We start from the raw sequence: 25211 nt of genomic DNA, 5'->3' as shown, positions 1-25211 counted from the left end.
GAGGGGACTTAATAAACGATGGCATTTACTAAGCGCTTACTCTGTGCAAAGCACTGTTCTAAGCGCCGGGGAGGATAGAAGGTGATCAGGTTGGCCCATGTAGGGCTCACGGTCTTCATCCCCATTTTACAGATGGGGTAACAGGCCCAGAGAAGTTAAGTGACTTGCCCAGAGCCACCCGGCCGACAGGCGGCTGAGCCGGGATTTGAACCCGTTACCTCTGACTCCCAAGCCCGGGCTCCTTCCACCGAGCCACGCTGCTTCTCTACTTGCCCCAGGTGACACTGCGGACGATCACGATCGTGGGATTTGTGAAGCACTTATTAGGTGGCAGGCACCAGACGAAGCGATCGGGCTGGAGACGGTCCCTGTCCCACATTCATTCGATCGCGTCCGTTGAGCACTCACTGTGTGCGGAGCACTGTGCTAAGCGTTTGGAAAGTACAATTCGGCAACAAGTAGGCACACGGGGCTCAGTCTCCATCCCCATTTTGCGGAGGAGGGAACCGAGGCACCCAGAAGTGAGGTGACTTGCCCAAGGTCACACAGCAGAGGATGCTAATAAGTGTGATATTTGCTAAGTGCTATGTGATAGGCACCGGAATAAGCGCTGGGGTGGATGCAAGCAAATCGGGTTGGGGACAGTCCCTGTCCCACGCGGGGCTGACCGTCTTCATCCCCATGTTGCAGGTGCAGGAAAAGTGAGTCACACAGCAGACTAGGAGAGGTGCCGGGATGAGAACCCAAGATCACGGGTGAACAGAACCTTGTTCTCTTTGGCCTGAGAGGGGCATGGCTTGGACTCGCATAGTTGGGGACAAAAACCAAACTCCAGCTTGTTGGGAAAGGCAGAAGGGAAAAGGGAGAGAGGACAGATAGCTATGTTCCCGTTCCATGTGCGCAGTGTCGGGGATTAAGTCGGTAGGAGCGCAGAGCTGCACCGGCTATCTTTTTATCGTGAAGGATACCTTATCTTCTGCCGAGGAATGAGAGATGGGCCTTGAGAAGCTGCTTGCAAACGGAGAGGTCGACCATTCCGGCCGTTCCATTAGTTGTGTGTTGTTTTATTTTTTTTAATCAGAGTGGTTGTTATTAGACTCCTGAGAAATCTAAATGCAGCGGAGAAACTCTAGACTGGGAAGTGGAAAACCACTCCGAAATGGAGGGGTTGGGGGGGAAAAAAAAATCCGTGTTTTCAACTTGAGTTGTATTGTCTTTTGCTCTCTAGTTGTGAGGCTTCTACCTCCTTGCCTTATCAAGATCCTCCGTCAGTTCTCTACTGTGGCGTTTAAGTGAGAAGCCCATACTTCTTTGCAGTTTGTCTCACAGTTTAGACAGCGAGAGATAACCGAGAAGGTGGGAGTTGGGTGAAGGGACACAGGGCCATAGCAGACATTGCCAGACTCCCCCGGGTCTTCCATAATTATGGGGGTGGGAGGTGGGGGAAACCCATAAACTTCAGAAGAGGGGAAATTATCTCCCTACCTTTTAACCAGTTCGGACCCTGTGATGGGGCCTATGATCATTTCTGGCGTTGACTGAGTGAGTGCTTATTTTGAACAGGCCGGGAAGAGAGACAAGCATATTATCTCAGGGGGTAATTGAAGACTGACTCCCGGAAAAGAATCCACGGGATAAACACTGCGAAAACAAATTAACGACGTTGTTGTCGATGACAAAATAAGTGACGGGAGTTTTAGCATAGTATTTACTGGGCATCTCATTGCTGCTTCAGAGAAGATGAAGGGTTTTAAAGTCCACAGATGAAATAAACGGGAGGCCGTGTGTGAGTATGTGCATACAGAAAATAGGCTGACTTTTTATATTTCTTTCCTTTTATTTTTCCCTCATCTGGCGGCCCTGTCGGTCTTGTGGAGAGCGAGCCAAGTGTTTTAAAACAGCCAGGAAACCCCTCCCAGAATTTGCGGGATTAGACTGTGCCTCGGTGGACATGTTGAAAACCGAAGGGGAGGAGGCAAGGAGGGAGAAATGCAAGGGGTGACACAGGGGAGGGGATCCAGCTCTGATGAGGGAAATCGGGATCAAAATGCACCGACCCGGGCCCTGTGGAAATCGCCTTCACTGAGCGCCCTGTGGGGGCAATTCACTGACCTATGGGTGGTCGGAGGGGCGGTTGTCAAGGTTTTGGGGGTGCAGGGGGGCTTTTGTTCTTTGAGATGCAGAGAGACCCCAGTGGGAGCGGGTGGCCGATGCTAAGGTAGCCCGATTCCTTCTCGCCATGTAAAAAGTCCGACTCTAGGAACTGTGGAAAGCAAAAAGGAGCTCGTGTCGGTGCATTTCCCCTCCACTCATCTTTCCCCCCGGAAAAGCCCCTGCAATGGGAGGAGGTGGCTTATCCTAGGGTGGCCCGATTCCTTCTCGCCATGCAAAAAGTCCGGTTCTGTGAACCCTTGAGAGCAAAAAGGAATTCACGTCGGTGCATTTCCCTCACCCCGACCTTCTCCCTTTCCTAGAGGGGAAGAAGGTGGCTTCGTGACCAGAACGCTCCCCCCTGCCAAGACCCAGCAACTCCTCACGCCCGGCTCCTTCTTCGTCCAAAGGAGGGGGAAAGGAGGAGAAAAAAAAAGGGAAACTACCTGGGTGAGCGGCCGTCAGCCGGCCAAAATGCGATCCGAGGCTACCGATCCCACGTGCTCGCTGGTCGGTTCCTGCAGACCCCCCCACCCCGGGGAGACCTCCCTTCCCTCCCACTTCTCCCGCAGCGGCAGCTGCTCGGGATTTGGAAACACACCGCCTGCAAGAGGGGGAGGGGGGAGAAGGGAAAAAAAAAAAACCCCAAGCAACTGGCAGCCGACCGAGCAGCAGGAGCCGGCCAGGCTCCGGCTGCAAAGCCACGCGGCCGGTGCATGCTCCCCCTTGCCTCCTCTCGCTGCCGCGGCCGCTTCGGATTACAGAACAATCCCGGGATGGAAGCAGAGGGGCGAAGCAACCCTGTGTGCGAGCAGCTAATAATAAAGCGGGGGGCGGCCCGGGCCCGGTCTGCGGAAGCCTGCAGACCGGCCGGGAAGGAGCGCGGAAAAGGGCCGGAGGGCGGGCGGGGGCTCCGACGCATGCGCGGCTGCGGCCCCCACCCGGCCCTCGTCTGTCTCCCCCCCCCCCCGGGAGGGGCTCCGGCGCATGCGCGGGCGCGTCCCCCCCCCTCCACCAGGGGCTCCCGCGCCTGCGTGGAAGGACGGAGCCCCGCGGGGGCGCGCCTCCCCTCCGCCCGCGCGCGGGAGTCAGGCAGGCCGGGGGGCGGGGCTTCCCGGGGGCGCGCCCTGAGCCCCGCCCCCGCCGTGTTACTCGCGGTCACCGGGAGCGCAGCCCCAGCCCGCGCGGCCGGGGGGGAGGGGAGGGGACGGGCCGGGCCGGGCCGGGACCGGAGGGGGCGGCTCCTCGTCGTCCTCCTCCTCCTCCTCCTCCTCCTCCTCGTCCTCCTCGGAGCAGTTCCCGGCTATAAATACGGTCGGTGCGATGGGGAGAGGGTCACCGCCGCCGCCTCCTCCAGCCGCCCCCCAGCAGTAGCAGCAGGAGGAGGAGACGGGGCTAGCGCCGGTGGGTATCGGGCGATCGCCGGGGCGGGGAGGGGCGCCGGGTGGGCGGGCGAGCGAGCCGGGGCGGTGCCCTCCGCTGCCCCAGTCGAGCCGCCCGGGACAGGACGGACGGCGGGAGGGAGGGAGGGGCAGGGGAGGAGGACCCCCCCACCCCCACCCCGGGAGCCTGACTCGGCCCAATCGCTAATTGTCGCCCTTTTGCCTCCGCAGCCCGTGCAGCCGGTCCTTGCAGCCGGTCCTTGCAGCCGGTCCTTGCAGCCGGTCGGTGCCCGCAGCCCGTGCAGCCGGTCCTTGCAGCCGATCCTCGCAGCCGGTCGGTGCCCGCAGCGGGTCCCGGAGCGCCGGGAGGAGGAGGAGCAGGAGGCAGGAGGAGGGAGGGGTCGGCCCCCCGGCCCGGCCCGGCCCGTCCCGTCCCGTCCCGTCCCGGGGCCCCCCGCCCGGCCGCGGCGATGATGCAGCTGTGCGACTCGTCGAAGCAGAAGCACTCGCTCTTCCACGCCATGAACGGCTTCATCGGCGCCGTCAACACCATGGACCAGACGGTGATGGTGCCCAGCCTGCTGCGGGACGTGCCGCTCCTGCAGCCCGAGCGGGCGGGCCGGGGCGGGGGCCCGGGGGGCGGCCCGGGGCCGGGGGCGGGGTCCGGCCCGGACGGGGGCCCGGGGGGCTTCTTCGCCCCCAGCCGGGACATGTACAGCCACTACGTGCTGCTCAAGTCCATCCGCCACGACATCGAGTGGGGGGTCCTGCAGCCCCCGGCCCAGCCCGACGAGGCCCGCAGGGGCAAGGACAGGCCCCCCGACGACGGCGACGGGGGCGGGGGCCCCGCGGGGGCCGAGGAGGACCTGGAGCAGCAGTTCCACTACCACCTGCGGGGCCTGCACACCGTCCTCTCCAAGCTCACCCGCAAGGCCAACGTGCTCACCAACAGATACAAGGAGGAGATCGGCTTCGGCAGCTGGGGAAACTGAGGCCCGGGCCCCCCCTCCCCCCAACGCGCCGGACGGAGGTGGCGCTCAGCACGCAGCCGGCGCCCGATAAATGCCATCGGACGAATGATCAGGCCCCCCTTCCCTCCCTCCCCCTCCAACAACGAGCTTCCAGCCGCAAGGGCGGGGCCGCGGGAGGTGGCGCTGGTTTTGCACTATTTTTTTTTTTTCTTGAATCGTGACGATGATGGCCTGTCGCGACAGAGGGGAAGAGCACGCGCGGGACCCCCCCCCCATCCCCCTCCGGTCCCCCACCCGCGCAAAAAAGAGCCATCGCTTAGACCACTACGAGCTGGCGTTGGGGCCTCCTCCGTCTTCTACAACGCGGCTCCTCCCCCCTCGGCCCCGTCCCCCGCTGGGGCGGATTTGGGCTGAGAAGCCAATAAAAATAATAAAATCGCAACGATTCAAAAAGACTCCCCGCCCCCCTCCGCTGGAACCAACTGACAGTTCTGCTTTTGCTCCCCGACAGAACGATGAAGGGTTCCAGGGTTGTATAGGTATCCCTTTATTTAAGACTTGTTTTTTTTTATCCAGATGTAGAGTTCTATTCTAAAAAAAAAAAACCCCAATAATAAATATGCAAATGTATTAACTCATCTCCGACCAAACTTTTTGTCAGCCAACCCATCCTGATCCCCTCCCCGCCCCCCGACCGGTTTTCGGTAATAAACAGTACTGGTTTACTTTTTTTTTTTTTCAAAACAATAAATTTTTATTTTTCCTCAGGTATCTTTAAGTTGCCGGATATTTCTGTCCGAAAGCGGTTGGTTTTCGTGGCTTTGTAAGCGGCGACGGCCGAAAACCCCTCGGTGTTTTCTCTCTTGGCCGGCTATCGTGAATGAGTAGTGAGCACGCCGCCGGGCCAGACAGAAATGGGGGAAAAAATAAGTCTCCAGGAGCGGAGCGTGCGGATGGGAGGTGCCGACGTCAGTACCGCAGTAAAATGTCCGGTAAGGTATTGGAGAAGATAAGTACTTGGGGCAGTTTATTCGTTGAACTGCTTGTCTGCCGTGGGGCCTTGGGCAAGGCGCTCCTCTTCTCCGGGCCTCAGTTCCCTCATCTGTAAAATGGGGATGGAGACTGGGAGCCCCACGTGGGACGGGGACCGTGTCCAACCCCATTCGCTCGCATCCCACCCCAGCGGTTGAGCACGGTGCCCGGCACGGAGTAAGCGCTTTTAACGAATACCGCGTCGGATACCGCGATTTCTTGACTGCGTAGTCTCGATGCCATTTTCTCTTTCTTTGATACGGCGGACCCGGCTGTGCTTTGATCTCAGGTGGGCATTTTCTTTAAGATCTCAAGATTATATTTTTACGCGGCTTGACCTTTGAAGAATAAATCCTGAGCGACAGTTAACGATATACTGGATTATTGGAGAGCGCCAGATTACGCAGACGATACACCGTGGGCAACCTCTAGATGATGCGCTAATGAGTTTCTAATTCACCGCTCTTTGGGGTTGAAGATATTTTAGTGCCTTTAAAGTGCTTCTAGGCCTTCTTTTTTTCCATCATGTCGCTCCGCAGGAAAAGGTTAAAGTTTAATGAGAAGTTTCCAGAAACGCTTTCAATGTATCGTTCGCCGTGTCTTCGGTAATGAGCAAAAAGATCTGATAAACCAGGCCGTAGGTGCCCCGAGAAGGCTTTTACATGCCAGTGGACGTTGTCCCGTCAGAGCTGGGGTGGGGAACGGGTTCTGCGGCATTTTTTTCCCCCTTTTCTTAAGCCTCGTATTTGGAGTCGGTTTCTGCCGGATCACCCGTTTCGAACCACACGGTCGCGGACCGTGCCGTACCAAGTCCCAAGACCTTGGCTTGAAACCCGGTGAAACTTTTCAGAAGAGAGCTAGAGGAGCGGTGAGCGATTCACTGGAGAGATCCCGGGTACGGCAAGGGTTGGGCAAGCGGAAGTTTGCAACAGGAGTGTGGGAACAGGTGTGAGGAAGCGCTGTTCGGGTTAAGTAAAGATGTAGCGACTCGGGTGACGAACGGACTTTGTCCGTGCTCCCTCTTCCCCCTCTGTGGAGTTTATCGTACCATGCAGTGAAATGGTAAAAGTGAAAGGCCAGATGAATGGATTTAACAGGCCTGGGTAACGTGATTTGGAAACGAAATCTCAAGTGCGACGCGCTTTTACCAAGTAAATAACCGCCAGATGCTGAACTTCATATTTGCACGATAGCGAAAGTAGTAAAAATGAAAAGACGGGAGTTTTCAAAGAGCTCAGAAATGGAGTTTTTGGAAGCAGATTGCCTCGGCGACTTGATCGGGAGCTGTGGTCTTGAAGGAATTACACGATAGAAATAGAATGCCTGCATAAAAGTATATGTTGGTCGCAGTAAAAATAAGAAAAACAACTCAGTATCAGTAGTAGGAAGAGGATTAAAGGATCTCATAGGTCTAAGGGGTTCTGTGAAGTTCCACAATTTCAAAAGCAACATTACGGAGGCTTTAGAAAACAATGGGCTCCATTAACTGTGGTGCCTAACCTATGCTCTCGGGGCAATTAGGCCCCTAATTTACTACCAGGAAGTAGCCGAAGTACCTAGACAACTGTGGTGGAATTGTAGAAGTTGTCATAGTAGTAATAGTTGTATACTACAAGCCTTTCTCTCTTTTTTTTTTTTTTTAGAAGTTGCAGTTCTACTTTCACCAAGTTTTCATGATTCATTTGCTCTTTTGGGTGAATAATAATTGTAGTATTTAAGTCCTTCCTAGCTGCCAGGCACCATACTAGGCCCTGTGGTGGATTCAAGGAAATCCGGTTGGGCACAGTCCCTGTCCCATGAGGGGCTCACAGTCTCCATCCCCATTTTACAGAAGAGATCACCGAGGCCCAGAGGAGTGAAGTGATTTGCCCCAGGTCACAGAGGAGACACGTGGCGGGGCCGGGATTAGAACCCATGACCTTCTGACTTCCAGGCCCGTGCTAAATGCTAGACTCATTAAAATCTTTTGAAGTAAATGGGCGGTTGGTTCATTGCCCTGGTTAGGAAAATTAATAATAATAATGTTATTTAAGCGCTTACTATGTGCAGAGCACTGTTCTAAGCGCTAGGGGAGATACAGGGTAATCAGGTTGTCCCTCATGAGGCACACAGTCTTAATCCCCATTTTACAGATGAGTGAACTGAGGCACAGAGAAGTTAAGTGACTTGCCCACAGTCATAATGACAGGGTCAAAATCCCTAGACGATAACTCCTTGGACACATCTGTTTTGTCCACATAAAGAATACTATTCGTGGGTTGCCAGTGGTATGTGCAAAATGGAGGAAAGTAGTTATTAAAGTTCCTGGACCAGACCCAAGTCTTGTCACGGTGTAGAGAAGCAGCACAGTGTAGTGGATAGAGCGTGGGCCTGGGAGACCAGATCACGGGTCCTAATCCCGGCTCTGCCACTTGCCTGCTGGGTGACTTTGGGCAAGTCACTTTGCTTCTGTGGGCCTCAGTTACCCTATCTAGATAAGGGGGATTGAGACTGCGAGCCCCACAGGGGACAGGGACCAAGTCCATCTCGATTTCCTTCTATCCACCCCCGCGCTTAGTACAGTGCCTGGCACGTAGGAAGCGTTTAATAGATACCACAATTATTATTGAGATGGTATCAGTGCTCCACAAGCTTTAGCGGCTTCGAAAAGAATTAAATGTCACTGACTGTTGAAATTGGCAGAAAATATCTGAATCCATCTGCCAACTCAACCTTCGTATTCTGTAGAATGCTCATGAGAGTGTTAGCGGCACAGGTGGTCAAGATCTGAGTTTTGAACCCGACTAGTCTATTTATCGAGCACTTATTTTATGCAGAATGCTGTTCCAAGTGCTCGGGAGAGAATGCTACAGTTAATAGACTGGATCCCCGCCCTCAGGGAGCTTACAGTTTACCTGTAGACAAACCCTAAAATAGATTAGATTGTGAATATCTGTACTTAAGGATGACAGGGGCATGAAAACTGAGTGGTTAGGTGTTGCAGAAGTGCTGAAGAGAGCAGCCTGGCCTAGTAGATAGAGCACGAGCCTGGGAGTCAGAAGGACCTGAGTTCTAATCCCGGCTCCACCACTTGTCTGCCGTGTGACCTTGGGTAAGTCACTTCACTTCCTCTGTGCTTCAGCTTTCTCCTCTGTAACATGGCGATTAAGAATGTGAGCCTCATGTCGGTCAGCAACTGTGTCCAACCTGATTAGCTTATATCTACATCAGCGCTTAGAAGAGTGCTTGGCATATAGTAAGCGCTTAACAAGTACCATAATTATTATTTGGGAATCGTCCACTTAGAGTTGGTAGTCAAAAGTGTGGGAGCAGATGAAGTCTCCCAGAAAATGAGTATAAAGTGAGATGGGGAACCAGAAAACAGCTTTTGGGGGTGACTCACAGTTAAGGGTGGAAAGCAGAGAAAGAGCTGACCAAAAAGACTGAGAAGGAACAGCAAGAAGCAAGGGGGAGAAACAGGAAAGGACCGTGTCAGAAAAACCCAAGTTAGATAGTTTTTTTACAGGAGAAGAGAGCTGTTTCTAGGCTCAAAAGGCCTCTGAGTCAGGGAGAAAGTGCTAGATTAGATCTATGATCATCAGGTTGGACATTGGGGCTCTCATTCCAAGAAGGAGGGAGAACAGCTATTGAACCCCAATTTTACAGAGGAGAAAACTGAGGCACAGAGAGGCATTGACTTGCCCAAAGTCACACAGCAGGTAAGTGGCAGAGCTGGAATTAGAACCTAGATCTCCTGACTCTCAAGCCCCTTACTCTTTCCACTAGACTGTGCTGCTTCCCCAAAACATTTATGCGTCTAACGCATAAAATAGCTGCTGTACATACTTCAAAATTTGTATTTTAACAATCCTCGAAGAATGGATTATTGACTTGAAAATGAATCTGCTAGTGAATGTGTGGTTGTTATGGGGGGTTTTTTGTTGTTAAAGTTTCTGGCTCTAGGCATTTTTTTTTTGACTTTTCCTCTCCAGATGATTCAGGCAAAAAGCAAGAAGAAAAAAAACAATTCTGCTTGGGCTCTTTATTCTTGAATTGCTGGGAAAAATTGAGGATTTTGCCAGAATTATTGAAATACGGGTAGCATTCACTCTGAACTCTATATTCTGTGAAGGCTTAGTAAAATCTGGGTCCTGGGACTACACAATGGCATGTGTTCCGATATGACCTCTGAGCCACTGAATACCCCACGTCACTTTATTTCACGATAGGCAATGTCTATTTGTTGTACACAGAAAGTACCAGGGACATTCCATAGTGCCTTTAGAGAATGCCTATTCTCCCTCTTACTTAGTCTCTGAACCCCGAGTGGGACCTGATCAACTCGTATCTACCCCAGAGCTTACTACAGTCCTCGGCACATGGTAGATGCTTAACAGATACCACGGTCATCATCATCGCTCCCTCCCAAGTGCTTAGTCCAGTGCTCTGCACACAGTAAGTGCTCAATAAATACGACTGTTTGGAGAGCACTGCGCTAAGTGCTGGGGAGAGTACAGTGCAATAGAGTTTGGTGGCAGCGTGGCTCTGGGGAAGGGGCACAGGCCTGGAGTCAGAGAACCTGGGTGTGCTAATCCCGGCTCCACCCCTTGCCTGCCGGGTGACCTTGGGTAAGTCATTTCACTCCGCTGTGCCTCGGTTACCTCATCCGTAAAATAGGGATTCAGACCGTGAGCCGCCACGTGAGCCGTGGACCGTGTCGAATCTGATCGACTTATATTTATCTCAATGCTTAGTACGGTGCCTGGCACTTAATAAGTGCTTAGCAAAAACCATGAAAGCAAAACCAAAAAACCCAGTTAACCTATACGGGCAACAAAAGCAGGCACCCTCTCTTCCCCAAGCAAACCTAAAGAAAGCAGATGGCTTTTGAGACTATGGAAACTTCGAGTGGCCGCTAATGACCCTCAAGAGTGCTGGACAGATAGACACGGACCGGACACGCAACGTAACAGTGTCCTACGCACCGCTCTGTGACAGTTCTTGATCATAATAATCGGGATACCTGTTAAGCTCCTACGATGGTCCAAGCACTGTACTAAGCACCCAAATAGATGCAAGAAGATCATCAGGTCTCATATAGGGCTCAGAGTCTAAGTAAGAGGGAGGGCAAGTATTTTGCAGATGAGGAAATCGGGGCACAGAGAAGGCAAGTGACTTACTTGCCCCGGGTCACAAAGTGAGCAAGTTGTGAGGCCAGGATTAGAACCTAGGTCCTTTTGACTTCCAGGCCTGTGCTCCATCCATCAGGCCACACTGCTTCTCTTGGCAGTAGAATAAGAAGCACCCTGGCACGCACAACTCCCTCTTCTCAAGCCGATCTACTCGCTGGGCCTCTTTCTCGTCTCTCTCACTACAACTACGGGGTTGAAACCCAGCTCCTCTGATTCCCAGATCCGTGTTCCGAGGCCCTCCACCCGCCAAGACTTTCCCCTGGGGGAGAGGGACCCGTAACCCTTGAACCCGAACCCAGTTCCCTCTCCACATGGGTGCTTCGTGTGAGGTCCCAGATCTTGGCAACAGAAGTCACGGTGGAGGGACCTGAAAATAAAAAATTCCAGAGCTAAAGGTGTTTGGTGCCAATTCTGGATGGGACAAACTAGCCGAAAACCAGACAGTCCGGTATAAAGTGGTATAAAACGGACCAATGGATAACTTCTACGCCCCACCGTGGCTACATTTCTCACTGGCTCCGGGAGATCCCCAAAGGCCCCGAGGGGAAGGAGACCAGGCCGGAGCCTCGGAATAACAAGTTACACCTCGGTACCTTTACTCCTCAGATTTTCCTTTTTCCTTCCTGGTAAGCTGGGGAGTATCCTGATGCTTCTCCAGGATCTAGTCAGTAAGAACAGACTTCCCTGGGTTGGTAAAGTCCGCTAAATCCACAGAGACCCGCCCTGACCTTTCTGGTACGCTTTTTCCATTTTTAACCAGAGGATTTTATCTCTCTTCCTGCTTCTTGCCCAATTTCTGGTTTCTTTTTCAAAGCCCTGTTAACTTTTTCTTTAACCTTCAAAGCCTAGCCCACCAAATCCGGTCCAGCACTAATATCCCACAACGAACAGCAGAGATCCCATCGGAGGATGCCCTCAGCCCAAAAGGAGCCCAAATTTCCAATTGGTAGCTTATCACAAGCGTGTTGTAGTCCATGAATCCATTAGTCTCGGAACCCAGGATCCTGAAGACGTGGCTTCTGTTTCACCAGATGAACTGGGCTGGGACGTTGCAAACGGTGACTGACATTCCCCCTTGGCTCAGCTAACTAAATAAACCCTGAGCATACCTACAACCATCTTCCATCCAACTTGGCTTTCCAGTTTCCTCTCTCGCTAGAGTTGTTACCTTTTTAATATATTCCTCGGCGAGCGTTCAGTTATAAGGATGAGGCTGGAGGTGATTCATTTGATGTTTTCAAAGGTAGGAAATCATTTTGTCATTCTTTTTGAATGCCGTTCTGCCAAGCTAAAGAATGTTATAGCTACGGGTGTGCTCATTGGAGCTAATTGAAAACTGACTGCTCTTCCACACCGCTAGAATACATGATAGAACTTGCTGTGTCCCTAAAAAATGGTATTCTCCTCAAAATTGACATGTTTTGGGGGCAACTGAGAAAGACACTGGGGGAGAGGGTGCTCCTTGTTGAGTGTCCTCGATGGGGGGCTCGGTACAGAGATACCTCTCACCCCTCCCCAGCACCATCCAAGAGGATTTGGGGAAGGCCTGTAGGAAACAAACCGCTTGGCAGAGTACGAGATAACGGACGTGTTCCCTCCCCACAAGCAGCTTACAATCTAGAGGAGGAGACAGACGTGAATTCGATTCAGTTAGCTCATATTTATCGAGGGCTTACAGTGTGCAAAGCACTGCACTAAGTACTTGGGAGAGAATACATTAATAGAAATAAATTAGTTATGCCCATAAGCACTGTGGGGCTTGGAGGGGAGATGAATGCAGAAAGGAAAGGGAGAAGTGGAAAGGGGGGCTTAGGGAGGCCTTTGGGAGGAGATGGGCCTTCAATAAGGCTTTGAAGCTGGGGCGAGTAATTGTCTTTGGGATTTGAGGAGGGAGAGCATCCCAGGCCAGAGGCAGGACGTGGGTAGGAGGTCGGCCAAGAGATAGGAGCGGCAGGGGGGTGGGGGAAGTGGCCTAACAGCGAGGCTTGCCTGCTGAAACCTTGAGCAAGGTTGGCTGGATTCCGGGGTCCGCGTTGATGGTGAAGTATCCTGTCGGGGAGGGACGGGGGAGAACGTTGAGCTTGAAGAGACTTCTCAAAGTGCTTGGAACTGTGCGCTGCTGTAGTAGTTGCTCTATAAATACCGTAACGACTACTATCTTTCTCTCTATCTCGCCGCCGACCTCTCGCCCACGTCCCGCCTCTGGCCTGGAACGCCCTCCCTCTTCATATCCCACAGACAGTGACTCTCCCCACCTTCGAAGTCTTATCGAAGACACGTCTCCAAGAGGCCTTCTCTGACTAAACCCTCCTTTCCTCTTCTCCCACTCCTTTCTGTGTCGCCTCAACTTGCTCCCTCTACTCGTCCTCCCTCCCAGCCCCACCATCCTTATGTATTTTTGGACTGTGTCTATCGTTACGTTGTACTCTCCCAAGCGCTTAGTACAGTGCTTTGCACATAGTAAGCGCTCAGTAAATACGATTGAACGAATGAATATCTATAATTGTACTCATTTCTATTAATATCTATCTCCCTCTCTGGACCGTCAGCTTGATTTGGGCAGGGAATGTTTCCGTTCTCTTGCTACAGTGTAATCGCCCAAGCCCTTAGTACAGTGCTGGGCACACGGTAAGCACTCGATAAATGCGATCAACGGACTGACTGACTGACTGATTGGTGGATCGGCACCAGAGGAAACCTGAAAATAGCTGGCTATGGTAGACAAGAAAAATGGCGGCATCTACCATTTCAGCTCCACTGGCAGCTGGCTAATGGCTCACGATATGATGGGAGAAAATCGACACTCAACTGTGCTTCTTTGGCCTTAAGCCATTTTATAGGTAAAATACTTCAGGGGCCTTTGCACCGGATCGCTGCCTTGCCCTTTTCCTTTTTTTTTTATTTATTTATAGTATTTATTAAGTGCTAAGTGTCAGGCACTGTACTAAGCGCTGAGGTCGATACAAGCTAATAAGGTTGGACACGGTCCCTGTCCCTCATAGAGCTCCAACTCTTACTCCCCGAGATGAGGTTAGGTGATTTACCCAAGGTCACACAGAGGACAAGAGGCGGAGCCGGAATTGGAACCCAGGTCTTTCTGATATCCAGGCCCATGCTCTTTCTACTAGGCCATGCTGCTTCTCCTCCTCCCTTGCTATGACTCTCCACCCCAGCATGATACAGCTGGCAAGGATGGGGGCATGTCAGTGACACCATAGAACCAATAAGAACTATTATCCATTCCTTCACGGAATCTTGGTCAATCAATCCATCAGCAGTATTTTTGTCGAGAGCTTCCTCCGTGCATATTGCTGGACTAAATGCATAGGGGAGTACCTGGGTCCTAATCCCGCCTCCGTCACTTGTCTGCTGTGTGACCCTGGGCAAGTCACTTCCCTTCTCCGGGCCTCAGTTACCTCATCTGTAAAATGGAGATTAAGACTGTGAGCCCTATGTGGGACAGGGACTGTATCCAGCCCAGTTACTTTGTATCTACTCCAGTGCTTAGTACAGTGCCTGGCACATTGTAAGCCCTTCACAAATACCACAATTATCATTTTTACGATCCAGTGGGTAGTCTTCAGGGAGTCTACAGTCCAACGGGGGAGACGTGGATAGAGCACGGGTCTGGAAGTCAGAAGGTCATGGGTTCTAATCCCGGTCCCGCCACTTGTCTGCTGGGTGACCTTGGCCAAGTGTGCCTCAGTTACTTCATCTGTCAAATGGGGGTTAGGACTGTGAGCCCATGAGGGACAGGAACTGCGTTCAACACGTTCAACACTTATATCTACCCCAGTGCCTGGCACATAGTAAGAGCTTAACGAATACCATAATTATTATTATTACTATTAGGTTAAAATAAATAATGGGTAAGGGAAGTCACAAGGTATAAGGACACGTACAAAAGTCCCATGAGGGTAGTTCACTGGGACCAGGGGCAAAGGTGAGGTGGTAAGCAGGAAAATAGAGGGGAGAGGGATGATAATTTGATCTCACGCCAAATGAGAATAACTGTCCGTTTTAGATAAAAGATTCTCATTTAGATAAGCACTGCAGCCCCATGGAAAGTTTTCAATATTATTTTCTAGATCTGGGTAGAGAGACCATTTGGCTTCTGTGTTGCCAAGGAGCTTGAAAGACTCAGTAGATTGAAAAGGATTCGTCGTTCAAGCGTTGTAAAATGGTGCATTTTCTTTTGCAATTGGCTAAAATCATTTAATCTGCTTTACTGATCTGAAAGGTTTTTGATGGATTCCTTTCATTCAGGATAGTGATTTCCAGGACCCGCTATAAATCTATATACTCATGGAAATCACTCTCTTGTATCCGTAGTTCAGTGCGTCGTGACGATGTTCACCGCCTTAGATCGGTAAGGAGACTTTTTTCTGTGTTTCATTCCTTCCCTCCTTTGATAATCTGTCCCTTTCCATCGCTGACATAATAACCATTATTTGTCTTCCGGGCAACAATCTAATGCCCTCCGCTCACGTCGGGCATCTCTGTTTTTGAAGGCGGGCACTTTCACGCACATTTTCAGCGGTCATCTTTGGTTGGTATTTAACTAAAGGACAGAACGTCTTTTCACCCCGCAGATATTCAATCTGGAAATTATACAATATGTCGTTTGAAAAGAAGCGACAAACCCCTTCGCTATTCGAAGGTTTCATTTTAATCACGTAAGGCTAGAAATTCAAGGTCCTGTTTTTCACAGCCAACAGAATTCCTGCAAATGACTTTAATTTAATGGCTTAATGCGTAAATGTCATTTATGTGAATTATAGGTACTGTGAAAACCATCACTTTGGGTTTTTAGCAGTCTTCACACAATTAAACAAAATTTAACCATATCCAGAGCCGTGTTCTTTCCTGTTTTCACACTTTCTAAGAGATGATTTGTATATTTAAGATAATTTTCTAAATAACAAAGTTTGTAGAAGGTGCTCTTTTAAGTGCCTTCCAAGTGCCAAACGCTGTACTAAGCGCTAGGGTAAATATGAGATATTCCGGTTGGATACGGTCCCTGTCCTACATGGGCTCATAGTCTAAGAAGGGATTTGCCAAACAATTCTGGTCAGGCGCACACAGAAATAAAACAAATGATATAGAGGTCCTTTTGTCCACTCGAAGTAGTTTTAAAAGTTAAAAGAAAGCTGGGGAAAATTCTGAGTTCTTGGCCACAGGAAAAGAAATGATTGAGAGGAAGATCAGTTAAGTCTTTCTTTTGTTCTTTCTCTTTTGTGGTATGTATTCAGCACTTACTATGTGCCAGCCACTGTACTAAGCACTGGCGGAGATTCAAGCTAATCAGGATGGACCCCATCCATGTCCCACATGGAGCTCACGGAATCAATTCCCATTTTACGGATGAGGTAACTGAGGCATTTTACAGGTGAGGCAACGGAGGCACAGAGAAGTTAAGTGACTTGCTCAAGGTTACACAGCAAACAAGGGGCAGAGCCGGAATTAGAACGCGGGTCCTTCTGACTCCCAGGCCTGGATTCTATCCAATAGGCCTCACTGCTTTCTTCCACAGGGGAAAAAGACGTATGCTTTTCCTGCTCCAGGTACTCCCATCTTACGAGATGGCATATTCACTTCTGAGCCCTCAGACTCCAATTAACCTCTTGGGCAATTTTTAAAAAATTTTAAATAGTGCATGGTGACATCAAAAGTCCATCACTAGATTTAATCTAATCCCAGTTCTAATCTTGACTCCGCCACTTGTCTGATGCGTGGCCTTGGGCAAGTCACTTAACTTCTCTGTGCCTCAGCTATCTCATCTGTAAAATGGGGACTGAGTCTGTGAGCTCCAGGTGCGTCATGGACTGTGTCCAACCAGATAAGCTTGTATCTACCCTAGGATTTAGCGCACTGTCTGGCACATAAATTAAGCATTAAACAAATACCATTTTTTTTAAAAAGTAACATGCAAATAATGGGCAAGCACTTCATAAACATGGAAGGTCTAGAGAATGTTTAACCACAAGGGAGGGTGTTCACTCCAATGGAAAATTCAGCATTTAAACAAAAATACTAAATCTTCATCACGATGACCCTAAAATAAGCCATGTACAGTGAATAGATTTTGTGGTTCCCGTAGTTGTAAATTTTGAAACAACTCTGAAGACAAGCTGGAAGATATCTGACTCCAGACCATCCAAGAATCACTTGGAAGCAGAAGTAAGTTGAAACTTACTTCTGCGAAGGTGAACTGTATTTACCCCAGTGCTTAGCACAGTGGTTGGTACATTGAAAGCACTGACAAATACCACACATTATTATTATAGGAAGGACTTTATAAATAATAATGTTAGTATTTGTTAAGCACTTACTATGTGCAGAGCACTGTTCTAAGCACTGGGGGAGATACGGGGTCATCAGGTTGTCCCACGTGAGGCTCACAGTTAATCCCCATTTTACAGATGAGGTAACTGAGGCACAGAGAAGTTAAGTGACTTGCCCACAGTCACACAGCTGACAAGTGGCAGAGCTGGGATTCGAACTCATCACCTCTGACTCCCAAGCCCGGGCTCTTTCCACTGAGCCACGCTGCTTCTCTAATAATAGATACTATTATTATTATTTTAGGACATTTACTCCTCTCCACTATAAGAAGCTGCGAGGCCTACTGGATAAAACACTGGCCCCGGGAGTCAGAAAGATGTGGGTTCAAATACTAACTCCACCAGGTGTCTGCTCTGTGATCTTGGGCAAATCACTTAACTTCTCTGGGCCTCATTTTACCTCATCTGCAAAAAGGGGATTAAGACTGTGAGTCCCATAGTCCAATATGGGACATACTAGTACTAATAATAATTGCGGTATTTGTTAAGCGCTTACTTTGTGCTGAGCACTGTTCTAAGTACTGGGGTAGATACAAGGTAATCAGGTTGTCCCCTATGGGACTCACGGTCTTAATCCCCATTTTACAGATGAGGTAACTGAGGTACAGGGAAGTTAAGTGGTTTGGCCAAGGTCTCACAGCAGACAAGTGGCAGCCAGGATTAGAACCTACGTCCTCTGACTCCCAAGCTCGTGCTTTTTCCACTGAGCCACTCTACTTCTCTGTGTCCGTGGACATATGTCCGTGCTAATTAGCTTGTATCTAACCCAGCGCTTAGAACAGTGTCTGGCACATAGTAAGTGCTTAACAAATGTCATGAGCCACCTCATGGAAATGCAGTCCAGATGCACCGATCGTCACTACCAAATACCATAAAAAAAATTTTAAAAAAGGCAAGTAGCACTGAGAATGAATCTCACATGCTTGAAACAAAATGAGCCCCAGAGAATGGGGGATATTGACCTGTGCGATAACTTAGCCCACAGCTTGTCGAGAGCTGAATCTTCTCTTCACCCCGGGCCCCAAACTGGTACAACAACAACAACAATAATACTAATAACAGGTTGCAGGCATCTCACATAGGAGCCGCCATCCTGACCTTCATCTGGAAATGACGAGGCGTTGTGCTTGGGACACCGAGAGAGTAGGCGTTGAGTAGAATGGGGTCAGCAAATAATAGCTGTGGTATTTGTTAAGCACTTACTCTGTGCCAGGCTCTGTACTGAGCACTGGGGTGAGTATCAGCGTGGCTCAGTGGAAGGAGCACGGGCTTAGGAATCAGAGGTCATGGGTTCTAATCCCGGCTCCGCCACCTGTCAGCTGTGTGACTTTCGACAAGTCACTTAAATTCTCGGTGCCTCGGTTACCTCATCTGTAAAATGGGGATTAAGACTGTGAGCCTCATGTGGGACAATCTGATTACATAGTAAGCGCTTAACAAATACCAACATTATTATTATTATTGTTATTACCAGCAAATCAGACTGGACACAGTCCCTGTCTCACATGGGGCTCACAGTCTTAAACCCCATTTTACAGATGAGATAACTGAGGCGCAGAGAAGTGGAGTGATTTGCCCAAGGTCACAGAGCAGACAAGTGGTGGAGTTGGGATCAGAACCCAGGTCCTTCTGACTCCCAGGCCTGTGCTCTCTCCTCTAAGCCACTCGTCTTCTCGGTTTCCCTGGGTAAAAATCACAACCCTCGAAACATTCCACAGGGTGGATTTATTCTGAACCTAAGGTATGTATTTCCCATTTTTATGAGACCCTAGTAGCTTTAAAGTCATCATACCTTTTTCTTTTATTGTTCTGTTTTAATGTTGCTTCAGTCATAGACCGTTTCGGTAATACGCTTTGTGTTCCTATATCTCCACGGAGCACTGTCCCGCTCTTACCGTTTTACTAAGCCAGTTTATGTCCGATTTAAATATCCTCACGAATAGAGGAAAATACCACATAACTAATGCTCCGTAAGAACCCGTTTAATGAGGCTGTGGGGAAAAGGGAAAGGCTGTGAAAACTCACTCGAATTCAGAGAATGAAGGGCGCGTGGATGGGAGAGATATTTTACGGCCAACTTTCAACTGGAAAGGTGGTGAATTGATAAGGGCAAGTTCAAGGAACTTGAATTGACTACGCCGACAGTTCCAAAAACAACTGCAGAATAAGACCGCTGGTTCTCTAGACTGTGAGCTCACTGTGGGCACCGATTCTATCATCCTTTCCCGAGTGCTTAGTACAGCGCTCTGCACACAGTAAGCGCTCGATAATATGCTTGGTTGATGGATGATGGATTGACTGAAAACAACTTGCATAATTGTGACCCGGAATCAAAGAGAAAATGTCAGCGGTCACGGTTTTCTTCCACTTGCCACCAGTTATTAAGAGCTTACTGTGTGTCAAGCACTGCTGTAAGCACTGGGGAAGATACAGGTTAATCAGGTTAGACCCAGCCCCTGTTCCACATAGGGCTCACAGGCTAAGTAAAGAGGAGAACAGGAATTGAATCCTCATTTTACAGGTGGGGTAACAGGCACAGAGAAATGAAGTGACTCACCCAAGGTCACAGAGCCGCCAAGTGGGAAGCCGGGAATAGAACCCAGGTCTTCTGATTCCCAGGCCCGTGCTCTTTCCACGAGGCCATGCTGCTTCTCTAAACACTTAGGAGAGATCAGTAGAAGTCAAAGACGGGATCCCTGTCCTCAAGGAGATTATCATTTAACCTCAAGGGCTCTCAAAGACGCCGCCTCTAACTCCTGCTGACCTCACAGATGACCGGCAATCTGATGGAAGCCATTAGATTTGAGTTCCCCACTAGCCTCCTTCTCCTTTCAGTTCTCCACTCCACCACAACTTCTCTTCCCAGAGGGCTCTTGTAAGGATTTTCTCAGGCCACGCTTCCTCTCGGGGCTGAGTCTGGGGCAACCATCATAGGGCCCAGTGACATTCTGGGTCCATGGGAAGTGGCCAGTTGACCTGTCTATCTTAGCACCAACCTTTCGCCCACATCCTGCCTCTGGCCTGGATCGCCCTCCCTCCTCAGGTCAGACGGACGACTCTCCCCCTTTCAAAGCCTTGTTGAAGACCCATCTCCTCCAAGAGGCCTTCCCTGACTAAGCCCTCCTTTCCTCTTCTCTCACTCCCTTCTGCACCGCCCTGACTTACTCCCTTTATTCATGCCCCCCTCCCAGCCCCACAGCACTTATGTCCATATCTGTCATTTACTTATTTATACTAATGTCTGTCCCCCCCTCTAGACTGTAAATTGAAAGATCTCAGAGCTCGATCTTTTGCATGCAAAATGGAATCCAGTGGGTGTTGTTACATTTCCTTTAAAAACTTAGAGCTGTGGGCAAGTCACTTAACTTCTCCGTGCCCCAGTTTCCTCACCTGTAAAATGGGGATTCAATACCTGTTCTCCCTCCTACTGAAACTCCGAGCCCCACGTGGGGCAGGGACTCTGACGACCTGATTAACTTATATCTACCCCAGCTCTTAGAACAGTGCTTGTCACATAGCAGGCCCTTAACGAATGCCATAAAAATAATTATAATCAGACGAGCGTTAATCCAAAATCAAATGGGGAGGAGGGGAAGGTTTTCTAGATATTTATTTCAGCTTAATTATGAATTTTTTAAAAGTATGAATAACAAGGTTCAATCTTAGTCTTCGGTCTCTTACACAAGAAGTACATTCTTCTAAGCAACATCATAACATATAATCTTAATTGATAGTTATGTACACATGCAGAAAATTGATAGTTATGTGCATATAGATAACTACCAATTAGGATTTGTAATTAGAAAACATAGCTAGAGTATGTATGTATAAAAATATATAAGCATCATGGCCCAGTTGGATAGAGCACGGAGCTGGGAGTCAGAAGGACCTGAGTACTTAAGCCATTTGTCTGCTACATGATCTTGGGCAAGTCATTTCACATCTCTGTGCCTCAGTTATCTTATTTGTAAAATGGAGATTAAGACTGTGAGCCCCATGTGGGACAGGATCTGGGTTCAACCAGACTAACTTGTATCTACCCTGGCACGTAGGAAGTGCTTGACAAATACCACAAATATATGATATATACGTGAGTATATTCATTCATGTATAATGTATATAGGTATATTTATGAATATACCTCATATATTTATGATATTCAAGATATATATATATATCTATCTCCATTTGTGTGTTTATTTGTATATATGTATACATATATACAAGCAGCAGCGTGGCTCAGTGGAAAGAGCACGGGCTTTCGAGTCAGAGGTCATGAGTTTGAATCCCAGCTCTGCCACTCATCAGCTCTGTGACTGTGGGCAAGTCACTTAACTTCTCTGGGCCTCAGTTACCTCATCCGTAAAATGGGGATTAAGACTGTGAGCCCCACGTGGGACAACCTGATTCCCCTATGTCTACCCCGGCGCTTAGAACAGTGCTCTGCACATAGTAAGCGCTTAACAAATACCAATATTAATTACATGTAGTTATATATGTATATATATACACATACATAGTCTATGTTTTTGTGACTGATTCAAATTGTTGATACTACTCACTAAGCTTCATGCAAATATGCAGGGTAACACACACTTACTATGACCCATGAAACGTAAGTCAGGAGAGTGGAAAACTGGGCAGTGGCTGAGTAGTAATAATTGTGGTACCTGTTAAGTGCTTACCATGTGTCAAGCACCGTAGTAGATATAAGTTAATCAGGTCCCACTTGGGGCTCACAGTCTAAGTAGGAGGGAGAACAGGAATTAAATCCCCATTTTGCAGATGGGAAACTGAGGGACAGAGAAGTGAAGTGACTTGCCCAAGATCACACCAGCTCCCGACGGTGTGAATGTGGATGAGAATGAAGAGACCCAGTGAGTTTCCATCTTTGTCTTTCTGAGTAGGGGCAACTAGGAGAGATGGAAGAGGGGTTTGCCTCCGAAGGGGTTAGAAGGGGTGAAATAGATTGAGAACAGAGTTGGCAAAGTTCAGCTCTCTTGAGCTGCAGCACCCATGAAATCTGGGAGACGGAATAGGTGTGCGTGTTCTTGGGACAGTCACTTAACTTCTCTGGGCCTCAGTTATCTGTAAAACGGGGATTAAGATGGTGAGCCCCTTGTGGGACAGGGACTGTGTCCAACCTTGATTAGCTTGGAAATACCCCAGTGCTTAGTACAGTACCTGGCACAGAGTAAGCCCTTAAATGTTATTTAAATAGGAAATGGGACGGGGAGGTGAAGGATCACCCTGAGGAAAGGGGTGAGGGGATCTCGGTGGAAGTAAAAGGGACAGAGAAGGACAGTGGGAGATGGAGAGGGTGGAAGAGGAGGGGTCTAAGAGGAGGAAATGAGGGACAACCAAGTCTTACTGTTAAGAAGCAGCGCGGTCACAGTCCAGGCTCACAGTCTAAGAGGGAGCAGGTTTCAATCCCCATTCTACAGATGAGAAAGCTACAGGACAGAGAGTGAAGTGGCTCGTCCAAGGTCACACAGCAGGTGAGTGGCAGATCTGGGATTAGAACTCAGGTCCCCTGACTCCCAGGCCAGTGTTCTTTCAACAAGACCACGCTGCTTCTTAACAGTAAGACTTGGTTGGTCTTTTTCCCAGGTTGTTTTCCCAAGTGCTTTACTTGAATAACTCGTGTCCGGGTTAGAGTGAGGAGGAGAGGAGAATGCAGAGAGGAAGAAAAGAGAGTCTATCCAGAAATTCAGCGCCTTTTATATCCCTGAATTATAATTGCTGGAACTAAAGCTCTCTCTTCAAGAAGAGAAAAATGGGGTTCTTTTCACGCAGCCAACTTTCCCATTTGAGAGGGACGGGGATTGTGTCTAACTTAATTAGCCTGTATCTTTCCCAGCACTTAGTATATTGCCTTGCACATAGTAGGTGTTTCAAAATACCATCATCGTTATTATTACTGAAAATAGCAGTAGCAGGTCCTCAAAGTCCAAGAGCAAGGAGAATTTTTGGAGAGCTCTGGGAATCTCTACATAGATTATTGGATTACCGCAAAGAAGCACAGAGTAGGGGATAAACCACTGGCCTGAGAGTCCAAAGGTCATGGGTTCTAACCCCGGCTCTGCCTCTTGTTTATTGTGTGACCTTGAGCAAATCACTTTTCTGCGCCTCAGTTACTTAATCTGTAAAATGGGGATTGAGACTGCAAACCCCTTGTGGGACAGGGATCGGGTCCAACCTAATTAGCTTGTGTCTACCCCAGAGTTTAGTACAGTGCTTGGGATGTAGTAAGTGCTTAACAAATACCACAATAATTATTACTGTTGTTTAGATGGATTTCTTGGCAATGTCCTGCCCTGCCCTGAAGTACAGACTTCCTTCTGTACTTCACCTCATTATCTCAGGGCTCTTGGAAGTATAAACTCTGGAGTCACTTGGACAGAATCAATCCATCAATGACATTTACTAAGCACTTACTGTGTGTAGAGCACTGTACTAAGCAATTAGGAGAGTACAACAGAGTTGATAGACCCGGTTCCTGCCCACATGGAGCTCACAATCTAGAGAAGCAACATTGCCTAGTGGATAGAGCGCAGGCCTGGGAGTCAGAAGGACATGGGTTCTAAATCTGGCTCTGCCACTTGCCTGCTGGGTGACCTTGGGGAAGTCACCTCACTTCTCTGTGCCTCAGTCACCTCATCTGTCAGATGGGGATTAAGACTGTGAGCCCCATGTGGGACAGGGACTATGTCCAATCTGATTAGCTTGGATCTACCCCAGCACTTAGAACAGCGCTTGACATAGAGTAATCCCTTAACAGATACCATCATCATCATCATCATTATTATTAGAGAGAGACAGAAGAAGCCAATTTGATGATCTCCTTGTCAGTACGGTAACCTACCTGAGGGCAGGGATTGTGTCTATCATATGCATTGTACTCTCCCAAGTTCTTAGTACAAGCTCTACACATAATGAGTAATCAATAAATACCACTGATTGATGGATTTATTGATTAGGATTCAACACTGAGTAGGAAGAGGGTCTCGCTTTCCCTTAGACTCTGAGCCCCTTGGTGACCAGAGACTGTGTCTGATCCGATTGTATTTGCTCTAGTGCTTAGCACAGTGCTTGGAATAGCCTAAGTGCTTAGTAAATATAGTCATTATCACTATTATTGTTATTATTAATAATAGGATTATGGATCCCGGTCTACTGCACTTCTCACATACCAAAGCAGGAAAGTTGGACACTGTTAGAGGTGTCACTTCGGCCGCAGCATAAACGCTGACAAAAGGCAAACCTGGATTTCAAAATCTGGAGTGGCCGACTGAAATTCGAGATAAGCAACTATTGATTGAAAGCACTCCACATCCCCATGGAAAATCTGATGTGAAAGAGAGATTCTCTTGCGCTAATGCAGAGTTCAAACTTTGGAAAGGTAGAAATGTGTCTTTCTGAGGAGAGAGGACAGGGCGTCAAGGGCTGAGTCTGCCACAGGGCAAATCTGATGCTCCTTCCAATGAAAACTTCACAATCCACGCGTCTCCTTAGCCTCATTTGGAATCAAATCAAAGTGAAACTTGCAAACTCTCAGGAACGTTTCCAACAAATTTTGCCCAGGTTGGATGAAAGCCATTTCTTTGATAATGTGCAGCTAGGTTTTTGGTTTTGTTTTAGTTTTTTGTTTTGGCTGCTCTCAGGGCATCAGTACTTAGTCCACCGTGTTTACAGAGTGCTTACTTTGTGCAGAGCACTGTACTAAGCTCTTGGGAGAGTACAGCATAACAATAAACAGACACATTTCCTGCCCACAATTTTCCAGAGCACTTAGTCTGTGCTGGGGCTCTGAAAACTGGCCAGTGGGAATCTAGCTCACTGAGGACAACTTGCTCACCTTGAAAACACCTGAGAGCAAAGGAGATGGGAAAGTCTGAAGAATAGATATCGACTCCTACCACCCCTGGGTTTTCCTGATCTGACGGTAAGGACCAGATGTTCCTCACACCTCTGACGTTCCTGATTACCACCCCTTCCCCCCAACAGTGCCAAGTATTGAAGCCTTAGAGTAAATACAAGAGATAATCCAGTTAAAACCAGTCCCTGTCCCTCCTCAGGCTCAAACGTTAAGTAGGAAGGAGAACAGGTATTTAATCCATATTTTGCATAGGAAGAAACGGGAGCCCAGACAGGTTTAGT

The 25211-nt window shown here is 48.9% G+C and overlaps 1 protein-coding gene and 1 long non-coding RNA gene across 3 annotated transcripts; one reads left to right on the top strand and one right to left on the bottom strand.

Moving 5' to 3' along the window:
• Window positions 1–1818: 1818 nt before the first annotated feature.
• On the bottom strand, window positions 1819–3073 carry LOC103170220. Its single transcript, XR_486034.4, has 2 exons — window positions 2598–3073; window positions 1819–2263 (listed from the first exon to the last, which is right to left on the bottom strand). It is a non-coding gene; the product is annotated as an uncharacterized LOC103170220 (long non-coding RNA).
• A 314-nt stretch (window positions 3074–3387) lies between these two features.
• MID1IP1 (MID1 interacting protein 1) lies at window positions 3388–5275 on the top strand. Of its 2 annotated transcripts, XM_029046835.2 has the most exons (3): window positions 3388–3555; window positions 3765–3794; window positions 3834–5275. In XM_029046835.2, the coding sequence occupies exon 3, from the start codon at window positions 4004–4006 to the stop codon at window positions 4523–4525; it is 522 nt and encodes a 173-aa protein (XP_028902668.1). In that variant the 5' UTR covers window positions 3388–3555; window positions 3765–3794; window positions 3834–4003; the 3' UTR covers window positions 4526–5275. The 2 variants fall into 2 exon arrangements, with proteins under 2 accessions (XP_028902668.1, XP_028902667.1); XM_029046834.2 differs by having other exon boundaries at window positions 3765–5275.
• Window positions 5276–25211: the final 19936 nt, after the last annotated feature.

The sequence above is a fragment of the Ornithorhynchus anatinus genome, chromosome 18 (genome assembly GCF_004115215.2).
Source record: "Ornithorhynchus anatinus isolate Pmale09 chromosome 18, mOrnAna1.pri.v4, whole genome shotgun sequence".
Classification (NCBI taxonomy): domain Eukaryota; kingdom Metazoa; phylum Chordata; class Mammalia; order Monotremata; family Ornithorhynchidae; genus Ornithorhynchus; species Ornithorhynchus anatinus.
This window is presented reverse-complemented; position numbering and strand designations above follow the sequence as displayed.

What these genes read in the sequence shown, in the direction of transcription:
- MID1IP1 (XM_029046835.2), top strand. Translation starts at nt 4,004, where the DNA reads ATGATGCAGCTGTGCGACTCGTCGAAGCAGAAGCACTCGCTCTTCCAC.